The sequence below is a fragment of the Ictidomys tridecemlineatus genome, chromosome 15 (assembly GCF_052094955.1).
Source record: "Ictidomys tridecemlineatus isolate mIctTri1 chromosome 15, mIctTri1.hap1, whole genome shotgun sequence".
Classification (NCBI taxonomy): Eukaryota; Metazoa; Chordata; class Mammalia; order Rodentia; family Sciuridae; genus Ictidomys; species Ictidomys tridecemlineatus.
In genome coordinates this window covers 34,407,057-34,434,821 of record NC_135491.1, presented here as the reverse complement: position 1 = coordinate 34,434,821, position 27,765 = coordinate 34,407,057, and the positions used below count along the sequence as shown (strand labels likewise).

General features: G+C 47.0%; 1 protein-coding gene and 1 long non-coding RNA gene across 3 annotated transcripts; one reads left to right on the top strand and one right to left on the bottom strand.

Annotated features, from left to right (window-relative positions):
- Positions 1 to 26,149, top strand: LOC144364687 (liver carboxylesterase 1-like). Of its 2 annotated transcripts, none has more exons than XM_078032336.1 (14): positions 1 to 142; positions 2,112 to 2,319; positions 4,835 to 4,979; positions 7,825 to 7,958; positions 10,021 to 10,174; positions 11,983 to 12,087; positions 12,755 to 12,859; positions 15,309 to 15,347; positions 18,971 to 19,111; positions 20,100 to 20,180; positions 20,420 to 20,567; positions 24,204 to 24,335; positions 25,433 to 25,505; positions 25,784 to 26,149. In XM_078032336.1, exons 1-14 carry the CDS (start codon positions 91 to 93, stop codon positions 25,953 to 25,955), a joined length of 1,689 nt encoding a protein of 562 aa, XP_077888462.1. In that variant the 5' UTR covers positions 1 to 90; the 3' UTR covers positions 25,956 to 26,149. The 2 variants fall into 2 exon arrangements, with proteins under 2 accessions (XP_077888462.1, XP_077888464.1); XM_078032338.1 differs by having other exon boundaries at positions 50 to 142; positions 2,115 to 2,319.
- Positions 7,537 to 8,708, bottom strand: LOC144370865 (uncharacterized). Its single transcript, XR_013430898.1, has 3 exons — positions 8,434 to 8,708; positions 8,198 to 8,303; positions 7,537 to 7,994 (listed from the first exon to the last, which is right to left on the bottom strand). It is a non-coding gene; the product is annotated as an uncharacterized LOC144370865 (long non-coding RNA).
- Positions 26,150 to 27,765: the final 1,616 nt, after the last annotated feature.

The following is a 27,765-nucleotide window of genomic DNA, read 5'->3' as shown; positions in this document are numbered from 1 at the left end:
GGCAGGATTCAGGGGCAGGTCATGAGTTTAGGTGCATTGCCTCTGAGCAGCACAGAGACTCACTGACCCCAGACCGGCTGTCCTTCCAGGATGTGGCTCTATACTTTGGTCTTGACTTCTCTCTCTGCTTGTACTGCATGGGGTGAGTCCTTCTGAAATATAAATACCAGGGGACACAGGGGAAATCCTTGTCCTGGGCTGAGATGGGTGGTGATTAAACTAGACGGCAAAGGCATGCAGCTCCAGTTCCACAATCTCGCTCTCCCTCTAGACTTGGAACTGGACTTGAACTTGAAAACAGACTTGGAGTAGTGAAGCTCAGCCAGCCTTGGCCACAACAAGACTCAGGGTACGATTAACATCTGGCCCTCCTGCTTTATGCGTCAGGGTCAGGAGGGCAATGAGATAAACTCAAACTTCACTCATGAGGAACTAAGAGAGGTCCTCCCTCCCACTTCCGCAATTGATTATTAGAGCAGATCTGGCCCATGGAGAATGGCTTAGCAGAATATTAAAGGCATAATCTCAGGAACCCGACTAAGTGAATCTCAGCTCAGCACTTTCAAGCTGGGTGTCCTTGGGCCAGATACTTAATTTAGCTGTGCCTGGATTGCCTGTCCCTAAAATACGCATGAAGTAGTGCCCACCTTATCAGGTTGTAGTGAGCATGATGCGGGTAGTGCTTTTTGAAGCACTTAGAATGGTGCCTGTTCTAGAGGAGGTGGAAAAAGGATAAAGGTATTGATCTAAAGTGGAGTGTGTTATTAGGAAACTTGACATATGGTAATATCAGACCAGAAGACTTTGACTGTTGAAAAGATAGTTTGTCACTCCAGTTCCCAAGAGGTTGGGGACACCATTGGGGTGGACCAGACACAAAGGGACCTACTGAGGTCAGTCAGGAGGCAGAGGGAGAGGAGGCCAACAGGTACAAAACGGTTGTTTTGGTTTTGCCCAGAAGGGGAGAGGCAGAGGAAGCTGGTGTAGGGTTGGCCAGTTGGAATTATTTGAGTGGACTTTGTTCTGGCTCCTAGTTCTGGGTGGTTTGGGCAGGAGGATACTGGCCCAGGTTATGAGACCATAATAAAGGAGGTGGCTGGGGTGTGGACCCAAGGAGCAGTAGTTCCTCAAAGATCAGAAGACTTCACAAGCCAAGGCATTAGAGACAGAAAATAAATGCACGGTTAACACAGGGGTTCAGCAAAATGGACCACAGCACACACCTGTGCCACTTTATGGACAGAGAAACTGAGACTCCAAGAAATGTCTTTTCCCCAGTTCTTGTGCTGGTCTGTTTCTGCTAAGAACTAGCAGACTATTCTAGAAGAGTTTTGTGTCCTTTACTCCAGAATTGTTCTTGCTGCTTTTTGTCCACTAAATAAAACCCAATCCTTTAGCCTGGCATTCAAGGCCCTCCCTGACATGCACCTGCTCATTTCAGAGTTATCATCCCCTCCACCTGGGCTCCAGCTGTATCCACAGCCCACTCTGGTGGGCTCTAAGCCAGGCCCCATGTTTTCCTGTCTCTGATTTTCTGAACCTCTGCACTTTCTTTGCTTCCTGCTTCAGCCCCTAATTCTCTTCCTTCTTTCTCTTCTCTCCTCAGCAAGTCCCACCTCCTGTGATCAGAAGGTCTCGCTCCCTCTTCTACCTCCTGCAGCCCCTCCCTGGACCCTTGCCTAGGACACCCAGCCTATTTCTTCCCAGAATGAAGTCCAGAATGTGTGCGACTCCTTTTTCCCAAAAGGTCAGCCAGCCTGAGAATAGGGCCTCCTCTTGTTCATGCTCTTAACCAGTAAGCAGCTCAGTAGCAGGGGGATATTACTTCTAGAAGCTTCTAAGAGGGAAACGAAAGGCCCTGTTCACTCCCAGAAGCTCTTCTTTTGTCATTGACTTTGGACAGATTTATACCTAAATTCTAATTGACCTCATCTATCAGCCCTTTCATTAGGCTGGACATTCTCCTCATCTCTATTTCACATAAAAAATACTCTGAGACCTTAAAATTTTAGGTCACTTATTCAGTGTCACATGCCTAGAATGTGGCCAACCCCCCTGGAACCCAGGTCTGGCCTTTCCCCTCTAATGTCCTCATTGCTCTCCGTGTCCAGCAGGACACCCGTCCTCGCCTCCCGTGGTGGACACGGTGCACGGCAAAGTCCTGGGGCAGTACGTCAGCCTGGAAGGATCTGCGCAGCCCGTGGCCGTCTTCCTGGGCGTCCCCTTTGCCAAGCCCCCTCTTGGGCCCCTGAGGTTTGCTCCACCGCAGCCGGCAGAGCCCTGGAGCTCTGTGAAGAACGCCACCTCCTACCCTCCTATGTAAGTGGTGGCCTGTCCCAGGGGGTTTGTCCCTCGGTGCTGCAGGAGGGGGTGGAGGCTGTCCTGGGCTTGGCTCTGCTTTCTTCTGGAATCTTCTGGAATCTTCTAGAACACTGCAGAGTCCTGAGTCCTTGTGGACCTCTCAGAGACCTAGAGCCCTTTATTCAACACTAGTTCTTGAGCATTTAATCGGTGCCCTGCTTGCCCTTGGTTCTTAGAATCCATCGGTAAGCCAAAGAAAGATCCTGGCTCTATGGAGCTTCCAGTCTTGCAGGGAGAGTGCATGAGATAACGAAAAACACTGAAGGTAAAGAATGAATTATGTCATGCTGTGTTAGAACATGCTTGGTGATTAGTCCTTTGGAGAAAGAGCTGTTGAGCAGGTGAGAGACATAAGAAGTAGTCATCTTAACTTTTTTTTATTGAACCTTGGTGAGCTGAGAGTGGGGTGGATGAAGGTATGTGTCTAGGTGCACTGGAGGGTCACCTGGGTGAGTTCTCACCACCCATGTGTGTCTAGATATAGTCATAGGCAAAGCAAAGGTTGTTGAGCCCAGGAATCCTGGCCAGTGGGGTACAAGCCCAAAGATACCAGATGTTCTCACGATCACACTAGAGCCCCTCAGACACATACAGGTGTCATTTCGGCTTTCATCTTTTCCTCATTGGGTATTTCTGGAATGTCCAGAATCCCACTTTGGCTACCTTCTTTCCAGTCCTTTCTTTAAATAATTAATATTCAGTTTTTAAATTTCTGATTGCGAGTGCCATTCATACATATTGCAAATATGTTAGGGGATACAGAGAAGCATAGGTAAGAAAATGAAAATCACATGCAGTCCCACGATCCAGGAGGAACTGCTGTTGACTTTGAAGATCCTGCTGAGGCCTTCCTGCCTTGAAATTGGATGGTACATACGGGTAGTTGGAATGACCACCTTACTCATGGATCAGTGTATCATCAACTGTGCCTTTAAATATCCCAACCTGGCATTAAATAGCTGCATTGAATTTGATATTGAGATGCAATTGATTTCCTCCATGTCTCGCTTGAGTTCATTAAGTTGGTTTTGATGTTTTTGACATCATCATCGACACTCTGAGGAACATCATGTAGCTAAATCATGATACCCATTTATGGATATTTTAGGGTAAGTTCCAAGAAATGGAATTTCCAAGTCAAAGAGTGTGTGCTTTTTGTTAAATTTCCCTCAAGAAATATTCTGTGAATATTCCTGCCAACAATAGATGAAAACCTCCATGCGGCAGACCCTTGGCAATGCTTGAGGTTATTAAAAGAATGCTTTTGGGCAATCAGGTAAACAAAACAGTAATACAACAATCAAACAATAATAACTATCATTTGGGTCTTTATACTGCATTTACCTAAATACTAGTGAAGTGGAACTCTTGTCCCGCTTTTAACATTTGCATTCTAGTTTTTGAGTCATATTCCTGTTGTGCTTGGAAATCTGGGAACAACTCCTAAGAGAGAACAACTGGAAGACATGCTTTCTGGCTCCACTCTGCCACTTGATAATTGTGTCTTCCTGGTACCTGTTTGCCTCGGTTATGTCTTCTACATATTGGGGACAGCAATGCTTGTCTTCTGTGTCTATTGAGATCCAGATATATTACTTAGATCACACTTGGGGACACCAATATTATAAAGCATGGGTCTTCTTGGCTGTGTGAACTGGGGCAGGTTGTGGAACCTCTCTGTGACACAGTTTTATGATCTGAAAAATGGAAATAATAACAGATTCCTATATCCTGGGGCTGATCTGAAGCTTAAAACAATTAGTGCATGAAAATAATTTAAATCAGGACCTGGCACATTGAGAGAGCTCAACAATGCTATCAATTCCTTTCTAAGTTGGATCTTGGAGACCTTTCCTCAGGGCAGCCAAGAGTGGTTGCCTGGGATAGATGGGTTCACGATAGAATTTTAACGTGCCAGGGCTATAAGACCCTTAGGAAAAGCACTCCTCTGATTTACACCTGGTGCATTGAGACCCAGAGCAGATGGCAATTTACCTAAGGTCACCCAGCACATATGACTTTAGCAGGACTAGACTGTGGTTATGCTGAGGTTGTCCCACAGGATGTCACCCGTAGCCTGCTTCAGGATAAATGTATTCCATCTTGGTTGCTGAAGTCTCCCATGGTTACCTGGTGGAAGAACACAGTCATCCTATAGGCCAAACATTATTGGGACCTTGTCCTGGGAATGCTGGAAATGTCAGCTCTCAGGGCAGGCCAGTGTGTGGGCAGCCTCCTTTCCTTGACCCAGGGCATCCCATAGGCTCCAGGAAAGGAAAAAGGGTGAAGTCCCTGTCATTCTGCATGATCTGGGGAGAGTTCCCTGGTCCCCACCAAACTCCCAGTGAGCTTCTCACTCACTCCAGTGTCTCAAGTCCATGATAGCAGATCCCCTGAGAAGCTTAAGGTCTGGCTCCAGACCTCCAGCCTCCATCTGCCTGCACCTCAAAGCTCCTTCTTTCTCCTCTCCCAGGTGTTCCCAAGATGCTTTGCGGGGGCAGAAGGTCTCCGATCTCCTTACCAACAGGAAAGAGAACATTCCCCTCCAGTTCTCTGAAGACTGCCTTTACCTGAACATTTACACTCCTGCAGACCTGACCAGGAGAAACAGGCTGCCGGTGAGCGCGGGCCCCACTTGTCAAGACTTGGGAGTTTCAGTGTCTGGGATCTCTGGGTCTGAAGGCCACGAAGGCAGCTTGGGTGAGGGGCACCACAGGCCATCGTGACTCAGGACCCAGAGGTTCCCATGGCCACAGGAAATACAGGTGGCTCTTACCTCGGTTTGCCCTGGGGACTTCAGCATCTTGGCAGCGGGGTGTGTGTGTGTGTGTGTGTGTGTGTGTGTGTGTGTGTGTGTGTGTGTGTTGGGGATTGTGCTCTATCTGGAATGCACATTTCAGGTTTTTCATGTTCTCTCACACGAACAGAAGCAACAGAAGGACCAGAATGATTACTGTTGGTTTCTAGATTAAGAATCTGATCTCAGAGCAGTGTACTAGAGCTGGAAAGATTTTAGACAAACTGAGACCCAGATGGGGGAAAGGAGGCCACACAGAAGGGTGACAGGACCAGAGCTTGGGGCTTCTCATCTTTAAACCAATGTCCCTGAGTAGGCTAGGAAGTGGAGCACGTGTGTCACCTTTCTGTAGCACATACCCTCTGAGCACTTCCACTGTCTCCTGAACACTGTCACTGTCCCTTGGCAGAGGTGTGGGTGGGCAGGAGCAGGGCTGGGACAACCTTAGAAGTGCTGTCCCTGCTCAGGCCAAGCATCTGAGGTCTTATGGGAGATTGTTTTCCTCACTAACTGCTGCTGGCTCAGGCTGATGCCCAGTGAGTCAGCATTTTCCAAGAAGGAGGAGCCAGAGGTGGGCCGGCTGCCAGGAGCAGGCCAGGGGTGAGGGATCTGCTGGGAAAGACGTCATACCTGAACTGGAATAGAGAGGGGTCAGCTCCCAGCTAGTCCCCCAGGAGCACTCTGGCACCGTTCCCAAGAGTTGGGGAGGAGGTTTGAACTAGGGACTTTTTGAAGTTGGTCCTGCATGTGCTTGTTAGGCACAAGGCAGTGGGACAGGGTCCCTCAGTCACACACTTTTCCCACTCATCCTGCTGTGGTGTGCTCAGTGACCCATGTGCCCAGCTGACCTCTGGGCTTAGGGGGAGCAGGGGCACTGTGCCTTGCCCAGCAGCCCCTGCCCTCCAGGTCTTGCCATCTGGTGGCACACACATCCTGGCCTCTTCAGCCTGTCTGTGCTGACCTGTCCTTGAGCTCACCTTCACTCAGGTGACCCAGACTCAGTCCCTCCCTGGGGGCAGCAGGGACCAGAGGTGCAGGAGAAACAGGGCTCTGGGAGCCTGGAGGCAGGAGACCCCCAGCTGTGGACACAGGGTCTAGATCTCCAGGGTCTGGGTTTGGATCCTGGGTCTGCCTTGGCCTGGCTGAGAGTCATGGGCAAGTCCTCCACCTCCCTCAGCCTCTGCTTCCTCTCGTGGGAAGAATCCCGCGTGAGTGTCTAATGATGGTGGTCGGGCTTCATCTCGGGCTGGCTGAGTGCGCAGAGCGAGCCTCCTGAAACTCAAGTTAGAGCTACAGTGGGACCTTCTTCCTGCCTCCAGTGGACTCAATGTGCTAGGGCTGTGGCCCTGGGTGGCAGGGATTTGGGCAACTCAGACCGTGGACTCTGGGACCACTCAGTCTGGGTCAAGCCTTGCTTCAACACTTATTAGCTGTGGAACTTTGGACAGGAGAATCCTCACATTTCTTGTCAAATGAGACAATATTAGTGTTTAACTTGTAGATAGTTAATTTCAAAGTACTTAAACAGTACTTGGTACTTAGTTCATGTTATGATTCTTTTTTAATTACAAATATTATTATAATAATTCTCTGCTATGTGAAGTCTTTAAATGCAAGGACTATGAATTTTAGACTATAGTACCCACTCTTACCCTCTGGTCATATCACAGTCCCTGGCATACAGCTAACCTTTGGATAATGTTAGTCAAGGGACTGAGGCTTCCAGGACTGGTGGATGTGAGGTGTTCTTAGGGGGGTGGGTAACATCTGGATGTGCAGGCGAGGCAGAGGCGGGTGCATAGGAAGGGTCACCTCGGGGGTGGGGTTGTGCTTCCTGGGGAAATCATTCCTGCACAGGGGAGTTCATTCCTCACTGGAGTTAATGCAGGTGCAGCTGAAGTGCAAGAGCTGCCCCTTGCTTATGTCCAACTGGTTGGTCCAGGCATGAGGACCATGGAGCATTGGGGAGAACACAGTGTCCTTGGTTATTGCTGTTCCTCTGGTGACATTGCAGTTTTAAGGGCTTTGGGAGGACATGGGTCTGGCATAAAGGTGGGTGCACTGAGTCGGGGGTTCCTGGGCCCTGATCTGGGGGAGGTGGGGAGGAGAGAGACTGCCTTTGCAACCTTGCTGGACTCGGGGTGTTTCAGTCAGCTTTTTCGCTGCTGGGACTAAAGGATCAGTCAGCACAACTCTAGGGCAGGAAAAGTTTATTTGAGGGCTCACGGTTTAGAGTCTTAGTCCAGAGAAGGCCAGCTCCATTCCTCAGGGCTGGAGGTGAGGCAGAACATCATGGTGGAGAGTGTGGCAGAGGTGATTCTGAAGCAGAGAGAGACTCCAGCTCCAGATTCAAAAGATATACCCCACAGCCAGGCCCCAATTAATCACTTCCTCCAGCCACACCCCACCTCCCTCTAGTTACCACTCTGCTAATTCCATAAGGGATTAATTTACTGATTGTGGTAAGACCTCAACAATCCAGTCATTTCTCCTCTGAACCTTTTTGCATTGTCCCACACGTGAGCTTTTGGGGGACACCTCATATCCAACGTTAACACTGGTGGGTGTTGCTACTGGCCTCTGTGAGTCACAGTCAAGATGCAGGTGACAGACCTCTGAGGTCTTCTCCACTTCTGCTTCCTATAATTAGTGTCTGTGTTGCCCAGGTGATGGTGTGGATCCACGGAGGTGGTCTGGTGGTGGGCGGGGCATCCACCTATGATGGACTGCCCCTCTCTGCCCTGGAAAACGTGGTGGTTGTGACCATCCAGTACCGCCTGGGCATCTGGGGATTCTTCAGGTAAGGTGCTGGACTCTCCTCTCTGCACAGTAGCCCCTGCATTGGTAAATATAAAGAAAAGAGGTTTATCTCACAGTTTTGATTGGATTCAATGGATTTCCTTTGTGGAAGGCCTGTTATTCTGTATCACAATATGGTAGAGACATAAAGGGAAACTGTACATGCAGAACTCACCACAGTGAGATGGGGAGCCAGAAAGTGGGGTGTGGGGTGGTCTTGCTCTTTTTGGAACAACTCACTCCAGATCCCATGAGCTCTAGGTTAACCCCTCTCAGGGTGGCATCCCAATGACCCGATCACCTTCCACCAGACCTCATCTTGCATAGGTTCCATAGCTGCTTAACACTGCCACAAAATTGAGCAAAAGCTTCATCACATGTGGGAGACAAACCACACTCAAACCATAGAAGCCACAAAAGCAAAAGGGTGATGTCCTTGCTCATGAAGTGCTCTGCTAAGGGCCTTCCTAACTCACCCTTCAACCTTCTCACTCCCAGTCACACTTGGCCACTTGCTTCCAAGCTTTTGCATGTGCTGTGCCCTCTGATGGCATGGCTCCCCCAGCTGTCACCCTCCTAATCACCCTGCAAGGCATGGGCCTCGTGGTTGAGAGTCTCTGAAATGCTCCTCCTCCTTCACCTGGGCTGCTCAGGCACACGCAGTCCTCTGATGTCGGTCACCGTGCAGCCCTGGGCTGCAATTCCACATTCTGCTCTGGGAAAGGAAGCAAGGGCAGAGCCAAGGAGGGAGGTCAGCAAATGCTGGGCTGGCAGGGTTCAGAGGGCCTTGCCACCAGGCTGTCCGGAAGAGGCCAATCATTACCACAGGGCTCAGCACAGACCACATGACCTCTCAGCAGCAGCCAAGCAGGTGCCTCTCACACCTGAAATGCCTCCTTCTCCTGGGCCCAGGTCACCGCCCACTCCCAGCTGGCTGCTCCCTCTCAGCTGCCTCGCTGGCCCCTCCTGCTCCCCTTGCTCAGGCCTCTGGGTCTCCCTCTCCCTCCACTGATTCCCTGAGTGAGCCCAGCAGCACTTGGAACCCACGTGCCACCTTAGCTGCCTCCTCCTACTGCCCTGGCTGTGCACAGGGCACCTCCACTTCACAGGGAGAGACCCCCCCGCCCCCAGCTCAGGCTCTCCTGCTGTCCCACAGCCCCTGTGCCTCTGCTGCATCTGCCCCCTCCTGGGTGGTCAGGGTGAAGGCCTGAGGCAGCCTGGAGGCTCTTCTGTCCTCACTCCCCACCTCGGTGGGCCAGTGGATCTGCAGGGCTCCTCCTATAAATGCGCTCAGAATCCAACCCCTCCCCCACCTTGCTTTTTGGCTGTGTCTCTGGCTGGATTATAGTTATGATCATATTCAAAATCCTGTGACTTGGACAGGGTGGTTGTTCCACAGTGGCCAGAGATCACAAGAAGAACAGGTTGAGTCTCGTCCTGCCTCTGTTGAGGGCTCCTAGGTCTCTGGTGGTGACACAAAAGTCCCCTCCAAGTCCCCAGCGCCCTCTCTAGTGCCTCTCACTCTAGCTACACTCACACTTTGGTGCCCTTGGTCCTGGGGCCTTCACACCTGCTGCTTTTCCTCCCCGGAATTTCTCCTTTGGACATTTACAAGACCTGTGCTCCTTTCATGCTGGTCTGTACCCAATGCCACTGCCCCTCAGAGGCCTTCCCTGGTGCTGAGAATTGAAATCCCCCCTACTGCCCCCACCCTGCCTCTGTCATTACCTGTCATTACCTTGAATCACGTTCACTCATGAACATTGTGTTCTCATTTCATCTGTTTGTCTGTGCTCTGGAGTGTGAGCTGAGTGTAGTCAGGTTTTGCCTGACTGGTTCCTGGGGATGCTGTAACTCTTAGACTGGTGTAGGGCACATAGTAGGTGCTCACTCAGCCCATCATTGCTGGAAGAATGAATGTAGACTCCATGCAGAGCAATGCTACAGAGATGAGAGTCAGGTAGAGACACCTGTGTCATGGATGCAGAGTCCCCTCCTCATCTCTGGTCCTGAGAGCTCTGCCGTGACATCTCTAGTCCCCCCCCCACCCTGTTATCTTCCAGCACTGGGGATGAGCACAGCCCAGGGAACTGGGGTCACTTGGACCAGGTAGCTGCTCTGCGCTGGGTGCAGGACAACATTGCCAACTTTGGAGGGAACCCAGGCTCTGTGACCATCTTTGGAGAGTCAGCAGGAGGAGAAAGTGTCTCTGTTCTTGTAAGTGCTCCTGTCCCCGCTCACCCCTGGGCCTCTTGGAGACCACTAAAATTCAACTACATCCTCCTTAGTTTACAAGATGGGATTCAGGGAGACTCTGCCCACTGCCTGGCTTTAGGTGGTGGAGAGTCAAGACCCCGACTCTCTTGGCCTCCAGGAAGCTCAGAGCTCAGCTCCATGTCCTGGGGCCAGCAACATCTCTAGCTCAGCCTGCAACGGTGACTTTTCTCCTCCTTTGATTTGATTTAGTTCTATTTCCTCTTCTTATAATTTTGACATTGGGGCTCACCTCACTTCTCTTGGGAAACGGGAGTGGTTATAAATTACACTGAGAAGGGGCAAAGATGCAATTTAGATAAACGATCCTTGGCTGCAAGGCAGATCTCCGTGTTGAGAGAACTGGAGCATCGAGAGCAGGCAGGGCCCTCCTCTAAGGTGGCCTGATGACATGTCCATGCCCACGATGAGGGCAGCAAACTCTGGGACAATTTGCACTGAGGGAGGTGGGTGTGAGGATGCAGGGATGGAAGGATGGGGGATGGATGTGGGTCACAGACGTCCCTTGGGTCCTGAGATTTCCTGCTAGTGAGGGGAATGGGGCTGGAGGACACTGAGGGAAAATAAGGGTGGTGCTGGGAGCATGGGCAACCCCTCCGTACCTCCGGGTGGAGCAGAGCGTCAGCCAAATTACGTGTTTTCCAGCTGGGTATTGTCCTCATAGCTGAATAATCAGGGGAAATCTTTATACATTTTTAAAGAAGAGGATAAGCAAACATACAAATAAAATGAAGAAGAAAATGATCATCCACAATCACACACCTCAAGGATAGTGACTGGGCATTTGGACCAGTGTTTTTCTGTCTGTCCATCCATCCATTATCCATCATCTTTACCCATCCTCCCTTTCTGTTCTGTATCCATATTGCATTTTTTCCCCCAAAATTTCCCTTAGCATACTAGCATACCGTAAAAATTTCTTTAACGTTAAACATTTTTATGCAATATTATTTTTATGATTGTATAATATTCTGTTGCAAGAATGAAAAATTGTTTAGCCAATTTCTCAATATTGGATCTTGGATTACTCTCAGCTTTTTTTTTTTTACCATGCTAATAGTGTGAACATTTTTAGATATCTCTGTGCACCTCCAGGATCTTTTTCTTCTTTCTTTTTTGCAATGCCCTTGGCTTGGCAGCACATGCTCTGCCATTGAGTTACACCCCCAGCTCTTTTTTTTTTTTTTTTTTTTTTTTTAGGTACTGGGATTGAACTCAGGATTACTCCACTACTGAGCCACATCCCCAGCCCTTTTTTGTATTTTATTTAGAGACAGAGTCTCACTGAGTTGCTTAGCACCTTGCTTTTTGCTGAGTTTGGCTTTGAACTCATAATCCTCCTGCCTCAGCCTCCCGAGCGGCTGGGATTATAGGTGTGTGCCACCCCACCTGATCCCACCTTGTTTTTATGTGATAATTTTTCTTAGGATAAATTTTGCATACTGCAATGTAATCTGGGGCTAGGAATTGCCTAGCTGGTTTCCCAATACTTTTGATTGACATGATAAGCATGTGTCACATGCTTCCTGTCCTGTTCTTAACTCTGGGATCTGGTCTTGTCCTATTCAGTCTCTCTTGGGAAAGGTGGGCCCCACATGGAGCTGGGAAGCAGGCCAGCATAAGTGAGGAAGTGTCATATCCACAGGGTGCCAGAATCTCAGGGTGAATGGGCCCAGGGAGGCTGAAAGATAAGTGAGTGACTGATCTTCACCTTGTGAACATAATCCTCCTCCTCTCCATGTCCCTGCCAGGTGTTATCTCCTCTGGCCAAGAACCTCTTCCACAGGGCCATTTCTGAGAGTGGTGTGGCTCTCACTTCTCTTCTGGTCAGGAAGAATGCCAAACCGCTAGCTGAGGTAAGTCTCACCCTGGACAGTTCCCAAGCCGTGTTCTCCTGGAATCCTCAAGGGTTTTTTTTTCTCATAGAACTCAGTCTTCATGCTCAAAGGATACGACACATGTGAATGGCTTGGTGGAAGAGGCTCCTTTAGGGCCCACATTCAAATGACATTCTCTACTTTCCAAAGTGCAAATCGTCTCATGCAGGCCTTTGGCAATTCTGCATAAGTTTTAGTGTCTGGAGACATGGTACACTTTTAAGAAGGTCACATGTATTAATTCTTCTCATGAGACAGGTGCAACCATTAGCTTATCTATGGGTAGGGAAACTGAGTCCAAATGATTCGTATGCCGTGGAGACGGGAATTAAATCAGAGAGTGGTATTCTGGATTCCATGCTCTTCACCCCAACTCTACACAGCCTCACTTTAGACATAATTTTGAGAACATTATGCCCATTTTAGCAAAGATAAGGTAATGGAAACACAGATATATAAAGATATACTCATATCACAATTCCAGTTAGCAACAGAGGCAACACTCAGTGGGGCCCAGAACCCACTCCAGCTGGTCTAGAGGATCTTAGCTGCTCCCTGCTGCCTTCAGAAGTTGACTTGCCATAGAACACCTTGTCTGTATGGAGACATTGCCCTTGAACTCTGCTGTTGACTGTGATCTCTGCAGAAGGTTGCTATTACTGCTGGGTGTAAAACCACCACGTCTGCAATCATGGTTCACTGCTTGCGCCAGAAGACAGAGGAGGAGCTCTTGGAGACCACGCTGAAAATGGTAGGTGCCGCCATCCCATGGCCCTTCTCGTAGGCTTGACCCTGGGCTTCTCTCTCCACTCATCTTGGTCCAAGTTGGAAATTTCTCTTTTTATCTCTTATTATGAAATACTTCAAATGTAACAACCACTCTGATTGTAGGGGTTTTCAGAAAAGAGTCACAATTTTTCTTGGTTGATTTAGAAGCTGTCTTAATTATAACACAGTAGTAGTCAAGTTTTCTAGATTTTCTGAGACTCTGTCTCATTTAGTATTCAAAACAATTATCTGTCATCTCTCCAATTATATTGATATTATTTCACTAATCTAGTGTGAATCCATCCTTAACTTTTCATCCATCTATTTTTTAAGACTTTTTTTAGTTTTTTATAATTTTATTTTATTTGTATTTATTTATTTACACTTTTATGGTGCTGAGGATCTAACCCAGTGCCTCACAGGTGCCAGGCAAGTGCTCTCCACTGGCCACAGCCCCAGCTCTCATTCTTCTTTGTTCAATCTGTCCATCATCCGTGAATCATCGGTCCCACATACATCCACACTCCATTATCCTGTCCTCCAAAAGCAATGGTCTCCCCTTCACCTATTTGGTAGTTTTCACCTTTTGTCCATGTGTCCCTCCAACTTCCCAATAGTGCTTGCATTAACCAACTCACTTCCTCCTTCTGTCCTTCCCTCCCTCCCTCCATGCTAAGTGTGTGGGAGAGCAATGTCAGGAGAGGTGATGCAGACATAAATTGAATATTGTCCCTGCTCAAAAGGGACAATACAAAGATGAATGTAGCAATATACTTAGTGATTTTGTGTAGTGGGAGTATAGAGAGGAGACACAGTCATTATAGCCATTAAGAGTGCTTCTTAGGGAAAGTGACATTTGAGGATTGATAGATTGTCAAGACAGTCTGTCACCACAGGGAACTTACTAGGACAAACATCCAGAGGAAAGAACATGCAGGGCTAATGGGAGCTACTTCCTAAGGAGGGGAAGGTCTGACTGTATGCTTAGGGTCACTTGAGCCCCTGGTCTATCTTGACCTTGAACAATACATCTGGACCTACAGGGAAGACTGCTAGCATAGTGCTCTGTATGTCAATGGATTGAGTTCAGTATGGCCTTGGGAGTAGTAGATTGGATAACTGACTTAAATAAGGTGATTAAAGTTTTCAAAGAATTAAGACACAGCTGTTTGTGATACCTGGAAGGAAGCAAATAGTTTAGCTATCCTCTATGTGGCAAAAAGGAGCAAGGTTATATGGAAATAGATGGTGACCTTGGGGAAACCAAGAGACCTAAAATCTTGGAATCCCAGGACATATTTCTGAGATATTTTGAATTTTTGTGGAATTTTTTACATGATTAACTACTGGCCCAGTACACACACACACACACACACACACACACATACACACACACACACACACACCACCCCTGGCTTGTGGGGCTACAACTCAGAATGGAGGAACCCCAGTGGTCCCTCTACATGCAGGGCAGGAAGTGAGGTATGATGTAACATTTCAATCACTGCAATCTAAACACATAGCAAAGTAAAGCATCTGTTGGAATGTGCTTCAAAGAGCTATCTTAAATCATAGTTTTCTAACCCCCAATGAGAAAACTCTTTCCAGGGTGGCTTGAACAAAAAGAAGAATACCTTTTATAATGGAATCTCCAGGTAAGTGAGGAGTTCATGAGCAGATGGCTTAGGGCATGGCTGGATCCAGGTGCTATTAAAATAGTGTTGAAGAATGTGCCTGTCTCTATCCCTCTGCTTGACAATCTTCTTTGTTGGCTTCTCTCTGAAGTAGATTTGTCCCCTGGGGAGGTTAAAGATAATAGCACTCTAGATACATGTCCTATCTGCTTAGAAACTGTCTATCTCAAAAGCTTCAGCAATAGGTTTGGGGTAAACTCTGTTGGAGTGACGCTGGTTTGTACCCATCCTTGTATTCATCTGTATGTTCAGGGACTTGGAACACCCCAGGTCACAGAGAGATGCCTGAAGACATGCAGAGGACAGGGGGAAGAGGGAAGCAGGGAGAGAGTAATGCCATCTCCATCTGGGGCATCCACCTGCAGCGCCATTTCCCACCCCCCAGTTGCCTCAACCACACCAATGCCCAGGGACCAATATGTATGTTCCCTCCAGAGGAAAATGGGGTTTGATGCCAGTAAGAAGAAGTAGGGGGAAGGATGATGAGGACAGGCAGCAAGAACAGAGGTCCTCCCAGCAGCTCCAGGGCGCCTGACTCTGGTCCCCAGGTCTCCTTCCCTGGCTGCTGCCTGCCCCTCCTCCATCCTACCACTCTACTCTGGGCTCATGCCCAGTGGGGTCTGTGTAGGGTCCTCTGCCTCCAATTGGGAGAACCTGGTAGCTCTGGGGCACAGATCAAAGGATCAGCTTTTATACCAGGAAGCTTCTCACTCACATCCTCTGCCTTTGTCTTCACAGAAACTTTTTACTCTGGATATGCTTGGAGACCCCAGAGAGGTAAGGACCGTTGGTTTCTTAATTACAGGTTTCAAATCTTATTAATACATTTAAGCTCTAATATGCTTTGAATGAACGGATTCTCTTTTGTGGACTCATATTGCTGAGGCCCAGAGAGCAGAAGTAACTAGCCAGGGTAACATAGCTTAGAGGTCAGGAGGCAGGATTGGAACTCACCGCCATGGCTCTCAGTGCAGTGCTCCCAGTCACAAATTATATATCTCCCAGGATGAGCTATCCTCTTCTCATTTACATTCCCTGTGGGATAAGTCTGCTCTAGAACACCCTCAGGAGGCTAGAGAAATGCATTAGAGGCTCAGAATCCTTCATTAAGGAGGACAGATGTTCTAGGAGGCCACAGGGCAAATTAGCTGTGCAGAAGGGGAGCCTGGGATCTCAGGCCTTAGGACACCACCCTCCTCCTAGGATCCAGGAAACTCCAAAAGTATCCTCCCATCTGCTTCCTGTACCTCTCCCACCTCTCCACAGTTGCCAGGGTCTGGAGACTTAGCTTAGTGCCATCTTGCAATCCTGTCCTCTGCTCCCTCCCTGGGGATCCTCTGACATTTCTTGATCTTATGAGAATGAAATGAGATCTATCTACTCAGACATTCATTAAAGTGTTAAGAAGCACTTACTCTCTTGTAGGAGATGGTTTAGCAACAGGGATACTGCAGTGACAGGGACAAGATTCCCTGCCTTCTGATGGAGGGAGATTGCAATAGAAAAGTAAAGAAACCATGTAGCATGCTGGCTGATGGTCAGAGTCAAGAGAGAAAAAGATATTGGGAAATGGGGACCAAATCAGCCAATGGTTTAAATGTAAGCGTTAGGATCAAGGGGTGGCCTGATGGGCAGTGACCTTGGGGTGGATCTCTGGGGGGGAAGGAAGCGAGCTGTCAAGAGGACTGGAGGAGGCGAGTTTGTGGCAGAGGGAACAGCAACGGCAAAGACCCTGATGCAGGAGGTCCTGTGTGTGGAGTGGAGGCTGAATGGGGAAGCAGGGTGGAGGCTGGGGGTGTCCTGAGGTGGGGGTGGAGTGGTCACTGGAAGGGCTTGGACTGTGATTCTGTGGGATATGGGAGGTGCTCAGAGGGCTTCGAACAGAGTGTGGACATGATCTGAGGTTTCACAAAGGTCTGGTGATTGCAATAGTCAGTAGGGGAAGGGGCAGGGCAGGGGCAGGGACAGCCCTGGGAGCTCAGTGCTCTGTAGCTGCACAGCAAGGGATCCTTGTAGCTCAGACCAGTGGAGGGGCAAGAAGTCTGCCGTCCAGATCTTTCTGAAGGAAAAGATGCAGAACTTGCTGATATATGGTGTGTGAGGAGTCAAGGAAGAAGAGGAGAAGGAAGCCCGGAGTCCTTGACCCCTGCACTGCAGTCCTGACAGGCAACCTCCAGCGTCCACGGGGTGGACAGCGGCAGTTATTCTCCTTCTCAGCTTCTTGATGCCGGTCTTCTCCCTGCGGGTGCTGCCCCACTCCGGCCCTCCCGGGCTCTCTCCAGGACTATTACTCTTACCCTCCCCTTTCCTTTCCCCATTCTCATACCCCAGACTCACCTGGATGAACACAGTTAGAACTGTCACTTTCTTCTTGGAAGCCATTTCTTGTTGACAGGACAAAACCCTTGCTTCCTGTATTATCAGCTTTCTGGTACTATAATGGATATTTGAGATGATCAAGTTATAAAGAGGAGAAGGTCAATTGAGCTCACATTTCTGGAGGATTTATTCCATGATTGGTGAACCTGTTTCTTTGGGCCTATGGCAGCACATCACCCCAGGACGGGGAGAAGAACAAAACCACTCACTTCTATCTGGGGCTCTGGGGTAGAGAGATGGACAGAGAGAAGGAGGGAGGGAGGGGGAGAGGGGGAGAATTGGGAATTTTCTATATGATGAGGGCATGTGCCCAGTGACCTGAAGAACTCCCTCTAGGCCCCATATCTTCAGGTCTCTGCCCCTCCCACTACTACCACATGCTGCAGATTAAGCCTCAACACATGGGCCTCAGCAGCCTCATTGAATTAGTTCTTCATATCTGAGTGCCAGGGATGTGCCAGGGATTGTGCAGAAAGTGTGCTCTATCCTCTGAGCCTCTCTCTTGTTCCTGCTCTAAGGCCCTCATTCAAGCCCAGGCCTCTGTGACATTGCTGGAATTAGTCCTGCTCACCTCTGTCCCTTGCTTATGCTATTTCTACTGCCAAGAGCTTTCATAACAAAAGCCCATGCAGATGCCAAACACCTGATCCAGGTGCCCTGCAGACTCTTCCTTCAGAGGAGCTGCTCCTCCTGCTGGCCTCTGGGCAGGCCTCTCAGAGCCTCACAGCTTTGCTAAGGCACCCAAACCAAGCCCTCTACTGTCAGCTCATAGGAGCAGGATCTGGCCCTTGTCTTGATCTATTACTCCCCCAAATAGGGAGTCAAGTTTCAATGTAGGCACCTCGAGTGGTGAGCTTGATACTGCCTCAAAACTAATCGTTTGTCTAAAAGAGCTCAAGTTTAAATACAGAAGCAATAGATACTCCTCAGTTACAGTTTTAGTATTTGTGAATTCACTTCTTTGCTAGCACATTTTTGTATGCACCAGGGATACCTTGAGATGCATTTGTGGTCATTTGAAACATTAAATGCAAAGCAGTAAGGAGTTGAGTTGCTGTGAGGTCCATATTCCCCTCTGAGGTCACACAAGGAAATACTCAGTGTCTTGCTTCATCTCTCTTGCTAACAAGTACCCTTCTTGTGGTCTATATAGCACTGCTTCTTTTGCAGTATTTGCTTTTGTTGGTGATTTCTCTGTTTATAATGACTCTAAGGCACAGTGAAGAAGTGCTGTCAAGTGTCCCTAAATATGAGGGACTGTGCTGTGCCTTGAAGAGAAAATACATGTGATAGTAAGCTTTGTTCATGGTGTGTACGGTGCTCTTGGCCATGAATTCAATATTAATGAATCAAGATACAGTCCATCCAAAGAAGAAGCGGAGATTTGCCTGTCTATAAGTGAGGTCAGTCTGGAAAGCTGTCATGCAACATCTTTGTGGAGACACAACCATGGGAAAGATGGAGAAGCAGCTCCATGTTTAAAAAGCAGAGTGGACAGCAGTGTTGTAAGGCAGGAGCTGTAGAAATCTGCAGTGATGTTACCCAAGGTTGAGAAAATGTTGAGTGAGTCCCAGTTAGTGTTTTATTATAAACGGATTCTGCATGTAACGAATTCTTTGTAAGAGATCTATATCATACGACATGTCTAAAGAGCAACCCACATGGAGACGAGAGTTTCACAGGGCCTTGATTCTGGACTTCCCTTTGGACCAATGGCCCAGCTATTTGCTATTTCACCACTCACTTAGATCTGTCAAACACGACTAAGACAGTGAGAATCGAGTGCCTGTGTGTGCATTTAAAATTGAGATGGGTATTATAATTATTTACATATAATATATACTTTGGGTGATATATTTTCCATTCCCGGACCTCTATCACATTGCCATCCCTAGCTTCCTAGGTAAAATTCTCTCCTCACTGTGTGACAGAACTAGCTCCCTTCTGAGTTTTGTGGCCCTGCCCATAGTCATGGAAGTCTGTGGTGCTGGCCTGTTGACTGCTCTGCTCTCTTTCCCCAGAGCACTCCCATGATACCCACTGTAATAGATGGTGTCGTGCTGCCCAAGACACCAGAGGAGATTCTGGCTGATAAGAAGTTCAACACTGTCCCCTACATTGTGGGAATCAACAAAGAAGAGTTTGGCTGGATTTTGCCCATGGTGAGACTGTACAGACCTCTTACACAGACTCCTCCTCCTCCCCCATCTTCCCTCTGACATCTGGACCCAGAATGTCTCTTTTCTCCAAGGCCCACTCTGAGTCTGGGAAACTTCACCACTGGTCTTAGTGGACACTGGACATTTCTTTGTAAATCTTTCTGGGATGGTACAGCTCTCTTGAATGGTACAGCCCTGTGGACCCTTCTCCCCAAGCACTCGTTGATTGTCTTCCTAATAACGAATGCTGACATGTGCAGGATGGGAGGGTCTGCAGAAACCATAATAGTGCAGACAGATGAGGTCTAGAGGAAAAGAAGCAGGAGAGCTAGATCTGGGCACAGCAACTTCTTCCTTGGGCTTAGACTTACAGGTCCTAGGGGTTCCCATGGGTGCTCCCTGGCACTTCTCTGGAAAGATTTAGAGGAAGTTGCTTATATGTTAGTTACATTGGCTCCAAAAAGCCAGGTTTTGGCTGGAGAAGATCCCATTTTGACTGGAAAGCATTGAGATTTCTCATGTAGGTGTTTCAAGAGGGCCTAGGGTCATCCTTGGCCATGGACTTAGGCTAAAAAAGCCAGGCTAGAGTGCGATAGAGTGCAGAGTGCAGAGGTTGAACAGGATCTTCACAGGGTGGGAGTTCTGCAGTTCTCACTTCAGAAGTGAGAACTTCAGGTTATGCCAAAGGAAAAAATTCATCGTGATGGTGCTCTCTTGTTCTGAGCTCTCTGCTTCAGCACTACCCTGGATTCCATTTCCCGCACTGCCCGGATGACCACGGTGCCCCCTAGACTGGTGTTTATATATATGTTCAAGTTATCCCTTTTTATGCCTTGAGTTTCTATGTACAAGTCCATTTACTTGATTTTTTTCAAACTAATGAATGCACCTGCACATCAAGACCCCAAGAGGACCTTCACAGGCATTGGCTTGCTTGGTTCTTCTTGTTAATTCCTGATGATTCAGAAATGCTTAACCCCCTTTTTAATAGATGATGGGATTTCCCATCTCTGAAGGCAAGCTGGACCAGAAGACGGCCACATCACTCCTGCAGAAGACTGGCTCTCTTCTGGTAAGAAGTCGAAAGAGTTATGGGAATTGACTGAGAAACCAAGAACAGCTGGCCTTGCTCTGTGTCCCAGACCAACTCAATGGCAGAAGAAAACCCGACACCTGTGTTCCTTCCCCATCTGTCTGCCTTTCCCTCCCCGCCACCCCAGGAGGGATTTGCACAGGGCCCAGGAGGTTCACATCCAAGGAGCCTTCTGCATGGCTCTCCAGGTGGGGGATCTCTTTCTTGATGCATTTTAGGAGGTCCAAGACGAACTGACTCAAATGGCTACTGAGAAGAATTTTAGAGGGACAGATGACCCTGTCAAAATCAAAGACCTCTACCTGGAGTTGATTGGAGATGTGATATTTTGTATCCCATCTGTGACTGTGGCCCGTGGTCACAGAGGTAAGTCATAGAGGTTGCATAGGAGAGGGACACTGCCACCTCCCAATATACAGTCACCTATGGCAAAGAAAGTGGAGGGTGAGCACATACAGTGCAATAAGATGTTCAGAGAGGGGAGACAGAGAAAGAGAGGGAACACATTCACAGAACTTTGTAAAATCACAGATTGACAAAGAATATTTGTATAAACTTATGGAGTGCAGTGTGGTTATGATTTATGAATACATTGTTCAATAATTCCATCAAACTGGTTAACAGACCCATCTCCTCAAATACTTGGCACTTTTTGCAGGGAGAACCCTTGACATTTTCTTTCAGTAACTATTCAGTGCAAAACACTCTATTATCAACTGTGTTTACCACACTGTCCAGTAGAACAACATCAAAAGAGAAGATCAACATTTCCCCAACTGGTATTTTGTACTCTTTTACCATCACTCTCCTTTCCTCCTCATCTCTCGCCTGTTACTACCATTTTATTTGAGCTATAATTTGTCACATGTGGTACTTATCTTTCTGAGCCTTATCTCCCGCAGCATATTGGACCCCATTTCAACAGGTAATCTCAAATGGTATCATTCTTTTCTTTTTAAAGACTAAATAGTGTTCCATGTGTTTCTCTGCCACATTTTCTTTATCTTTTCATCTGTTAATGTACATAGGTAATTTCATGATTTGGCTCTTGTGAGTCGTTCTACTGTGAACATGGGGTTGAAGAGATCTCTCCAACAAACTGCTTTCAAATCTTTTGGGTAGATAACTCAGAAGTGGGGTTGCTGGATTACTTGGTGATTCTGTTTTTAGTTTTTCAACAACCCCAATCTTGTTTGACATCTGTACCAACTGTATTAAAGTGTTCCTTTTCTTTTCATTTTTGTTAATATTTTTCCCTTTTATTTTGGTACCTGGAATTGAGCCCAGGGGTACTCCACCACTGAACTACATCCCTAGCCCTTTTTTTTCGAGACAGGATCTTGCTCAGTTGCCAAGGATGGCTTTGAACTTACAATCCTCCTGCCTCAGCTTCCTGAGCTGTTGGGATTACACATGTGCCCCAAGGTGCCAGGTCACCCTTTTTCCTTTTCCATTCTTTTTAATAAAAATCATTTGGACTGGGGTGGGTGATACCTCATTGTAGCTATAGTGTGTTTTCCCAGTGATTAGTGACCTTGAGCACGTTCTCCTCTACTTGTTGTCATTTATATGTCTTCTTTTTAGAAACGTTTATGCAGGGCCCCTACCCACTTTTAAATTGGCTGTTTTGTTTTGTTGCTGTTGCCCAAAAGCCCTGCAGAGCTTATATTTAATTCTTTAATGCATTATGGGTTGCAAACCTTTTCTCCCGGTTTGCAGGTTGTTTTTGCACACTGTTCCTTGTTTTCCTTGTTTGAAGGAGCTTACAGTTCGATGAAATCTCATTTGTCAGTTTTCACTTGTGTTCTCCCCACTTTGGGAATCAAATCCAGAGTCATTGCCCAGACTAGTGTCACATGGTTTTTCTTCTGTTTTTTTCTATAAGTCTTTGAGTTTCTCATGTTACTTCTAAGTCTTTCATCCATTTTTTTAGTAATTTTTGTTTATGGTGTGATATGAGTTTCAATTTCCTATTTCTTTATGTCAAAAATCCAGTTTTCTTAATATTCTTTATCCAAGAGACTGTCTTTTCCCATTTTGTATTCTTAGCACCTTTGTCAAAAATCAGTTGACTTCACATGTTTGGGTTCATATCTGAGCTCTCTAGTGTGTTCCATTGATAGATGTGTTGATTCTTTTCTTCCAATAGTGTGTTATTTACCTACCATAGTTTTTAGTGTACTTTGAAGAAGACGGGGGTTACATCTCCAGCTTTTTTTCTTTCCACTCATGATTACGTTGATCCAGTTTTTGTTTGTTTTATGTGAATTTTACAATTTTTCCCTATCTGTCTGAAGAATGATGTTGGAATTTTGATAGTGATTTCACTGAACCAGTATATCACTTTGATTAGCATGGATATTTTGACGATATTACTTCTTCCAAACTGTGACCATTGGGTATCTTTTTTTGCATTTGTGTCATCTTCAATTTCTTTCATCAGTGTCTTATAGATTTTAGTGTCCTGGAAACAACACTTTAGTTAAATTTATTCTCATGGGTTTTACCTTGTTATAACTACTATCCATGGGTTGTTGTCTTGATTTCTTTTTTTTTTTTTTTGGCCAGTTCAGTGTGAGTGTATAGAGAATTTTGCATGTTGATTTGTATCCTGCAATTCTACCATATATGTTTGCTAGTTCTAACCATCTTGCAGGAAAATCTGTGGGGTTTTCTACTCATAAGATCATGTCATCATTGAAGACTGTTTCATATCTGCCTCTCCTAGTAGGATGTCTCTTTTATAGTTTTTTAATTTAAATTCTGTTTTCTGATATAATGAGAGCTGCCTCTGTTCTCTTGGTTTTCATTTGTGTACAATATCTATTTCCATCCCTTCACCTTCAGGCTACATACATCTTTAAAAACAAGATGAGTCTCCTGTGGGAAACATATATACGTGGCTCTTGTTTTCTAATCTGGTCACTGTCCTTTTTGTTGGTTGATTTAATCCATTTATATTCAAGACAATTACTGATAGCGAGGTATTTACTGATGCCATTTTGTCAGTTGTTTTCTAGTTGTTTTTAAAATACCTTCTTTATTCTTCCCCTCTTTATGTTTTCCTTTCTGTTTTGATGGGTTTCTGTCATGGTTTGCTTTGAATTCTTTCTATTTTTGTTTTGTGCTTCTATTAAAAATTTTTCCTGTATTGTTACCATAAAGTGTACTTACAAAGTTTTACACTTATACCAGCCTATTAATAACTTTAATCACATATAACAATTCTGTATTATATCCCCATGCATTATATTTTTGATATCAGAATTCATGTATGAATTTTGTGTTTGAATTTGTCGTGATAATTTCTTTCAGTTGTAGTTTTATTTATATCATTGACTTTTGTACTTTAACATGTTTTATTTTATTAGTGTCTTTGTTTCAGATTAAAGACCTCTCTTTCACAAAACCTGTAGGGTGTGTCCAGAGGTAATTGATTTCATAAGCTTTTGTCTGGGAAAGTTGTTATTTCTTCCTCATTTCTGAAACATGACTTTCTTGAATGCAGTATTCCTGAGATACAAGAAACAGATTGTTCCATCTCTACATATATGTTCATTTAAATATCCTCATTTTTAGACAAGCAGCTTGGATTTGCTTCACTCTTGTCTGAATGGGTGGGAACAGCCCTGGAAATGCTCAAAACTGGGCTGAATAGAAGACACCTACCAGGTTGTAGGTTATGCTTGAAATGAATGAGCTCTAGTGTATTTTCAATGAACACACCCAGCGTCTTTAGTTGATACATTGTGTACTTCCATTATGTAAAACAACAAACCAAATTCTTTAGTAGAAAAGCAAAGTAAAAATACAAAGACTTCAAGCATACAGAAATATCTGACCCAAGTCCCATTTCCTCCTCAACCAGCTTTGAGGCAAGTGACTGTGCTTTCCCCAAACTGTCTCTCTCCCATTCAGATAGCCAGGGGCTTCCTGCACAGCCAGAGACCTTGAGACCATCCAGCTGGTGATGTGAACTGTGCACAATCCATGTCTTCTCAGATGCTGGAGCCCCCACCTACATGTATGAGTTTCAGTATCGCCCGAGCTTCGTATCAGACATGAGACCCAAGACGGTGATAGGAGACCATGGGGATGAACTCTACTCAGTCTTTGGGGCCCCAATTTTAAAAGGTAACAGCTCTGTGCTTGGCTGTGAGCTTGCAATCAGGAGGTCTGGGTTCCAGTCTTGCTTTGGTGGCCTTGAGCAAGTTCTCCTGCTGTCCCAGGCTTAGCTTCTGACTCAGTGTAATGGGCCTGAGCTACACGGGGCAGTTCCCAGCCTCTCTACTATGCAAGGAGGAGGCGGATCCATGTGCCCTGAGCCAGAGTCACTCTCAGAATCCTGAACTGTGATATCAATAAGAGAAGCGGTGGGCCACCTGCAGGGCACTGTTCTAGGTCAAGAATGCCGCTCTTGATTTTTCATTCAAAGAAGTATATTAGGATGTGGGGGGAGGGGGCTAAGGTTAGAATTGTGCTCAACTTGAATCCAGTTTCATATGTGTCTTGTCACTCAGTCTTCTCATATATCTAAATTTGCATATTACCATCTATGTTTGATAATATACTTTTTCAAAACTTTCCATAAGTGTCTTAAATTAGTGAACTCTCAGCAGTTGCACATGACTTTTGAGCCCCTTTATGACCATTCAGGACACACCTGCACCTCTGGGTGCCTCCCAGTTGGGTAGCTCCTTAGTGTCATTGCAGTCTGATCTTTCTCAGACTCCGTGAAAATGTGGCTGTGTTTCAAAAACCCAAGAGCCACTAATCCCTCAAAGTAGAGGAAGCTTCTTATGTGGCCTTTGGACCCTGAGTGGAGAATGACCAGCAGGTAGGCGCAGAAGACAAAGGCAGTCAGCTTCCTAGTGGACTGCATGCCGTGGCCAATTACTAGACCAGCTGTTCTCAAGCTGAAAGTGCACACCAAAGGACAGGGTCTTCCTGAAATACACAATGTCAAGGAGGCACAGAGTTAGGTCCAAGAGTCAGTCCTCCTTCCTCCCTTCCTTTCTTTTTTTCTCATTATAATCATACATAATGGTGGGATTCATTAGCCATTTCTGTGGGTGCACATAACATCATTTGTTTAACCTCATTCCCTAATACCTTCCCTTTCCCTCCCCTCTTCCCTACAAGCTGCCTGTCCTGCAAACTCTCAGGTGGTGCTACTGGCCCACACAGCCCTCTTTGAGTAGCAAAGCATTTTTTTTCTTCTGCCCCAACAGGGGGCACCTCAGAAGAGGAGACCAAGCTCAGCAGGATGGTGATGAAATTCTGGGCCAACTTTGCTCGCCATGGGTGAGGCTGGTGGCAAAGAGGTAGCAGGGCGGGTGGCTGGGGTGGCCAGTGGTGGAGCCTACCTGTTGGGAAAGAGGGGCTTCTAAAGTTTGACTGACCAGACCCCTGACCCTGTGACCACAGCATGGTGACAGTTAGTGCACATGCTGCTCCAGGAGATGGAGAGCTCCCTATCTCTGGAGGTGCATGTGCCTCTTGGCAGAAGCTCCTGGCAACTCTCAGAATGTTGTTGGGACCACTAGCAGCTCTGTGCAATTTCTGTTTGATTTTGTTTCTAGGAACCCAAATGGGGAGGGGCTGCCCCATTGGCCAGAGTATGACCAGAAGGAAGGGTACCTGAAGATTGGAGCCAACACCCAGGCCGCCCAGGGGCTGAAAGAGAAGGAGATGGCTCTGTGGACTAAGCTCAGAGCCAAGAAGCCTCCTCAGAGAGAACACGTGGAATTGTGAATGGGAGGCCGAGCCAGCCTCAGGAGACCAGAGGCCCCCCAACGGGGGTGTTCTTCAGGGGGTGTTTGTAGACCAAGGAGACATCTTTTGTGGAAGCTGGAGAATTGTGTGGTGTAGGTGGGGACAGTCCAGGAGGGGAAGTTTCTGTACTTGTGGCTTTGATTTGCAGAATGAATGTTCATTTGGAGACCAAATCAGAGTCTGTGTCTTGAACTATAGCTGAGTCCATTCTCCCACATAGATGTCATCATACATGTAAGAAGAATCACTATCGAGAGTGATTCTTAGTACAGTGGTAAAGGCCAAATGTGGTCTAATATGGGAATATAAGATTCCGGGGAGCCACAGACCCACGGGGGAGCTCAAACCCATATAGACTCATCTCCAAGGATGCCTCTTGGGTGCTCATGAGAAAGACGGGGGGCAGCTTGTAAAACCAGACTGGAAGGCCTTTCTCTAGGGGTGTAGACATGAAGTCCTGCTCAGACCACCCTCCTTCCATATCCTAAGTCCTACAACCATTAGGGAGAAAAGCTATGAATTTTCCCTCAGGTTGACCATGTTCATAGGTAAGGTGTCTTTTTTAGTATGGTGTTTCATGTCAGCCTCACAAGTGGAGCAGAATGGCCAGTCTGCCAAAAGGGTCAGAAAAGATTAACAGGCCAATTCTGGGGCCTGACTGATGCAAGGTGCCCGGATGTTGATTGTTGTATTGAATTTAGAGATAATATCTCCGCTGAGCAAAGGAACTGGACTTTGGGGCATAACTAGGAATGGGAAGTTCTGTATGGTACAGAGTAATAGGGGAGTCTGTTTTGGATAGATGGTCTTTCCTCCTACCCTGACAATAGGAGAGGTGGATGGTATTGTTTGCCCCCCAGAATTCTTTCAGGACTGAGAACTTAGCCCCAGTGTCAAGGAGAAAGTCAACCTCGTACCTATCCACCTGAATCCGCACCCTGGGTCCCTGTCTATTGATCATTACGGCCGGGGAGAAAGACCCAAGGATCCATCAATCTTTGATTGCCATGCCCAGAAGGTCAGAGGGTTCCCTGGCCATAGGCCTCCTATGGGATCTAGGACAGTCAGAGCCCCAATGACCTTGTTGTTGACATTTAGGGCATGGGGTACGTGGTGTGTGTGGTACGGGGCATGCCCTGGCCCAATGTCCCTCCTTGCCACACTTGAAGCAGGCATCCGAGGGGGTTTTGACCTGTGGTGATGGGCAGCGACCCGAGGAAGCAACCTGCAGAGCCTGGGCGAACATCTGAAATTTCTCAGTCTGAGGGGTGACAGGGCCTTGTTCGAGCTTTTTTAGTTTGGTCTGGATGTTGGGGTAGCTCTGTGAGAGGAAATATGTCATAAGGACATGACGACCATCTGGGGTTTCGGGATCTAGGTTACTGCTGAAGGGCTTTCATAAGCCAATCCAGAAATTCTGATGGGGTGTCTTGTAATTTTTGGAAATTGACAGCCTTATGTGCTGCTTTTTTGAGCCCAGCAATAATATATGCGGAGAATCTGCCCCTACTCTGTATGCCAGCTTGTGTATTATAATCCCAGTTGGGAGTTTGATCTGGAGCAGCAAGTGGCCCCAGAGGGTGATTGGGATTAACTCGGTGAGTTTCATCCACATGGGCTCTGGCAAGTTCCCAGACTCTGGTACGTTCTTCAAGAAGGAGTGTATTAGCCAATAACATATAAGTGAAGCTATAAACCTGGAGGACCCATTGAAACTCTTGGGACCTAGTTTGCGGGGGGACTAAAGGTGTCCACCGAGTTAAGGGGCACCTGAGGGGCTGGATGGAGC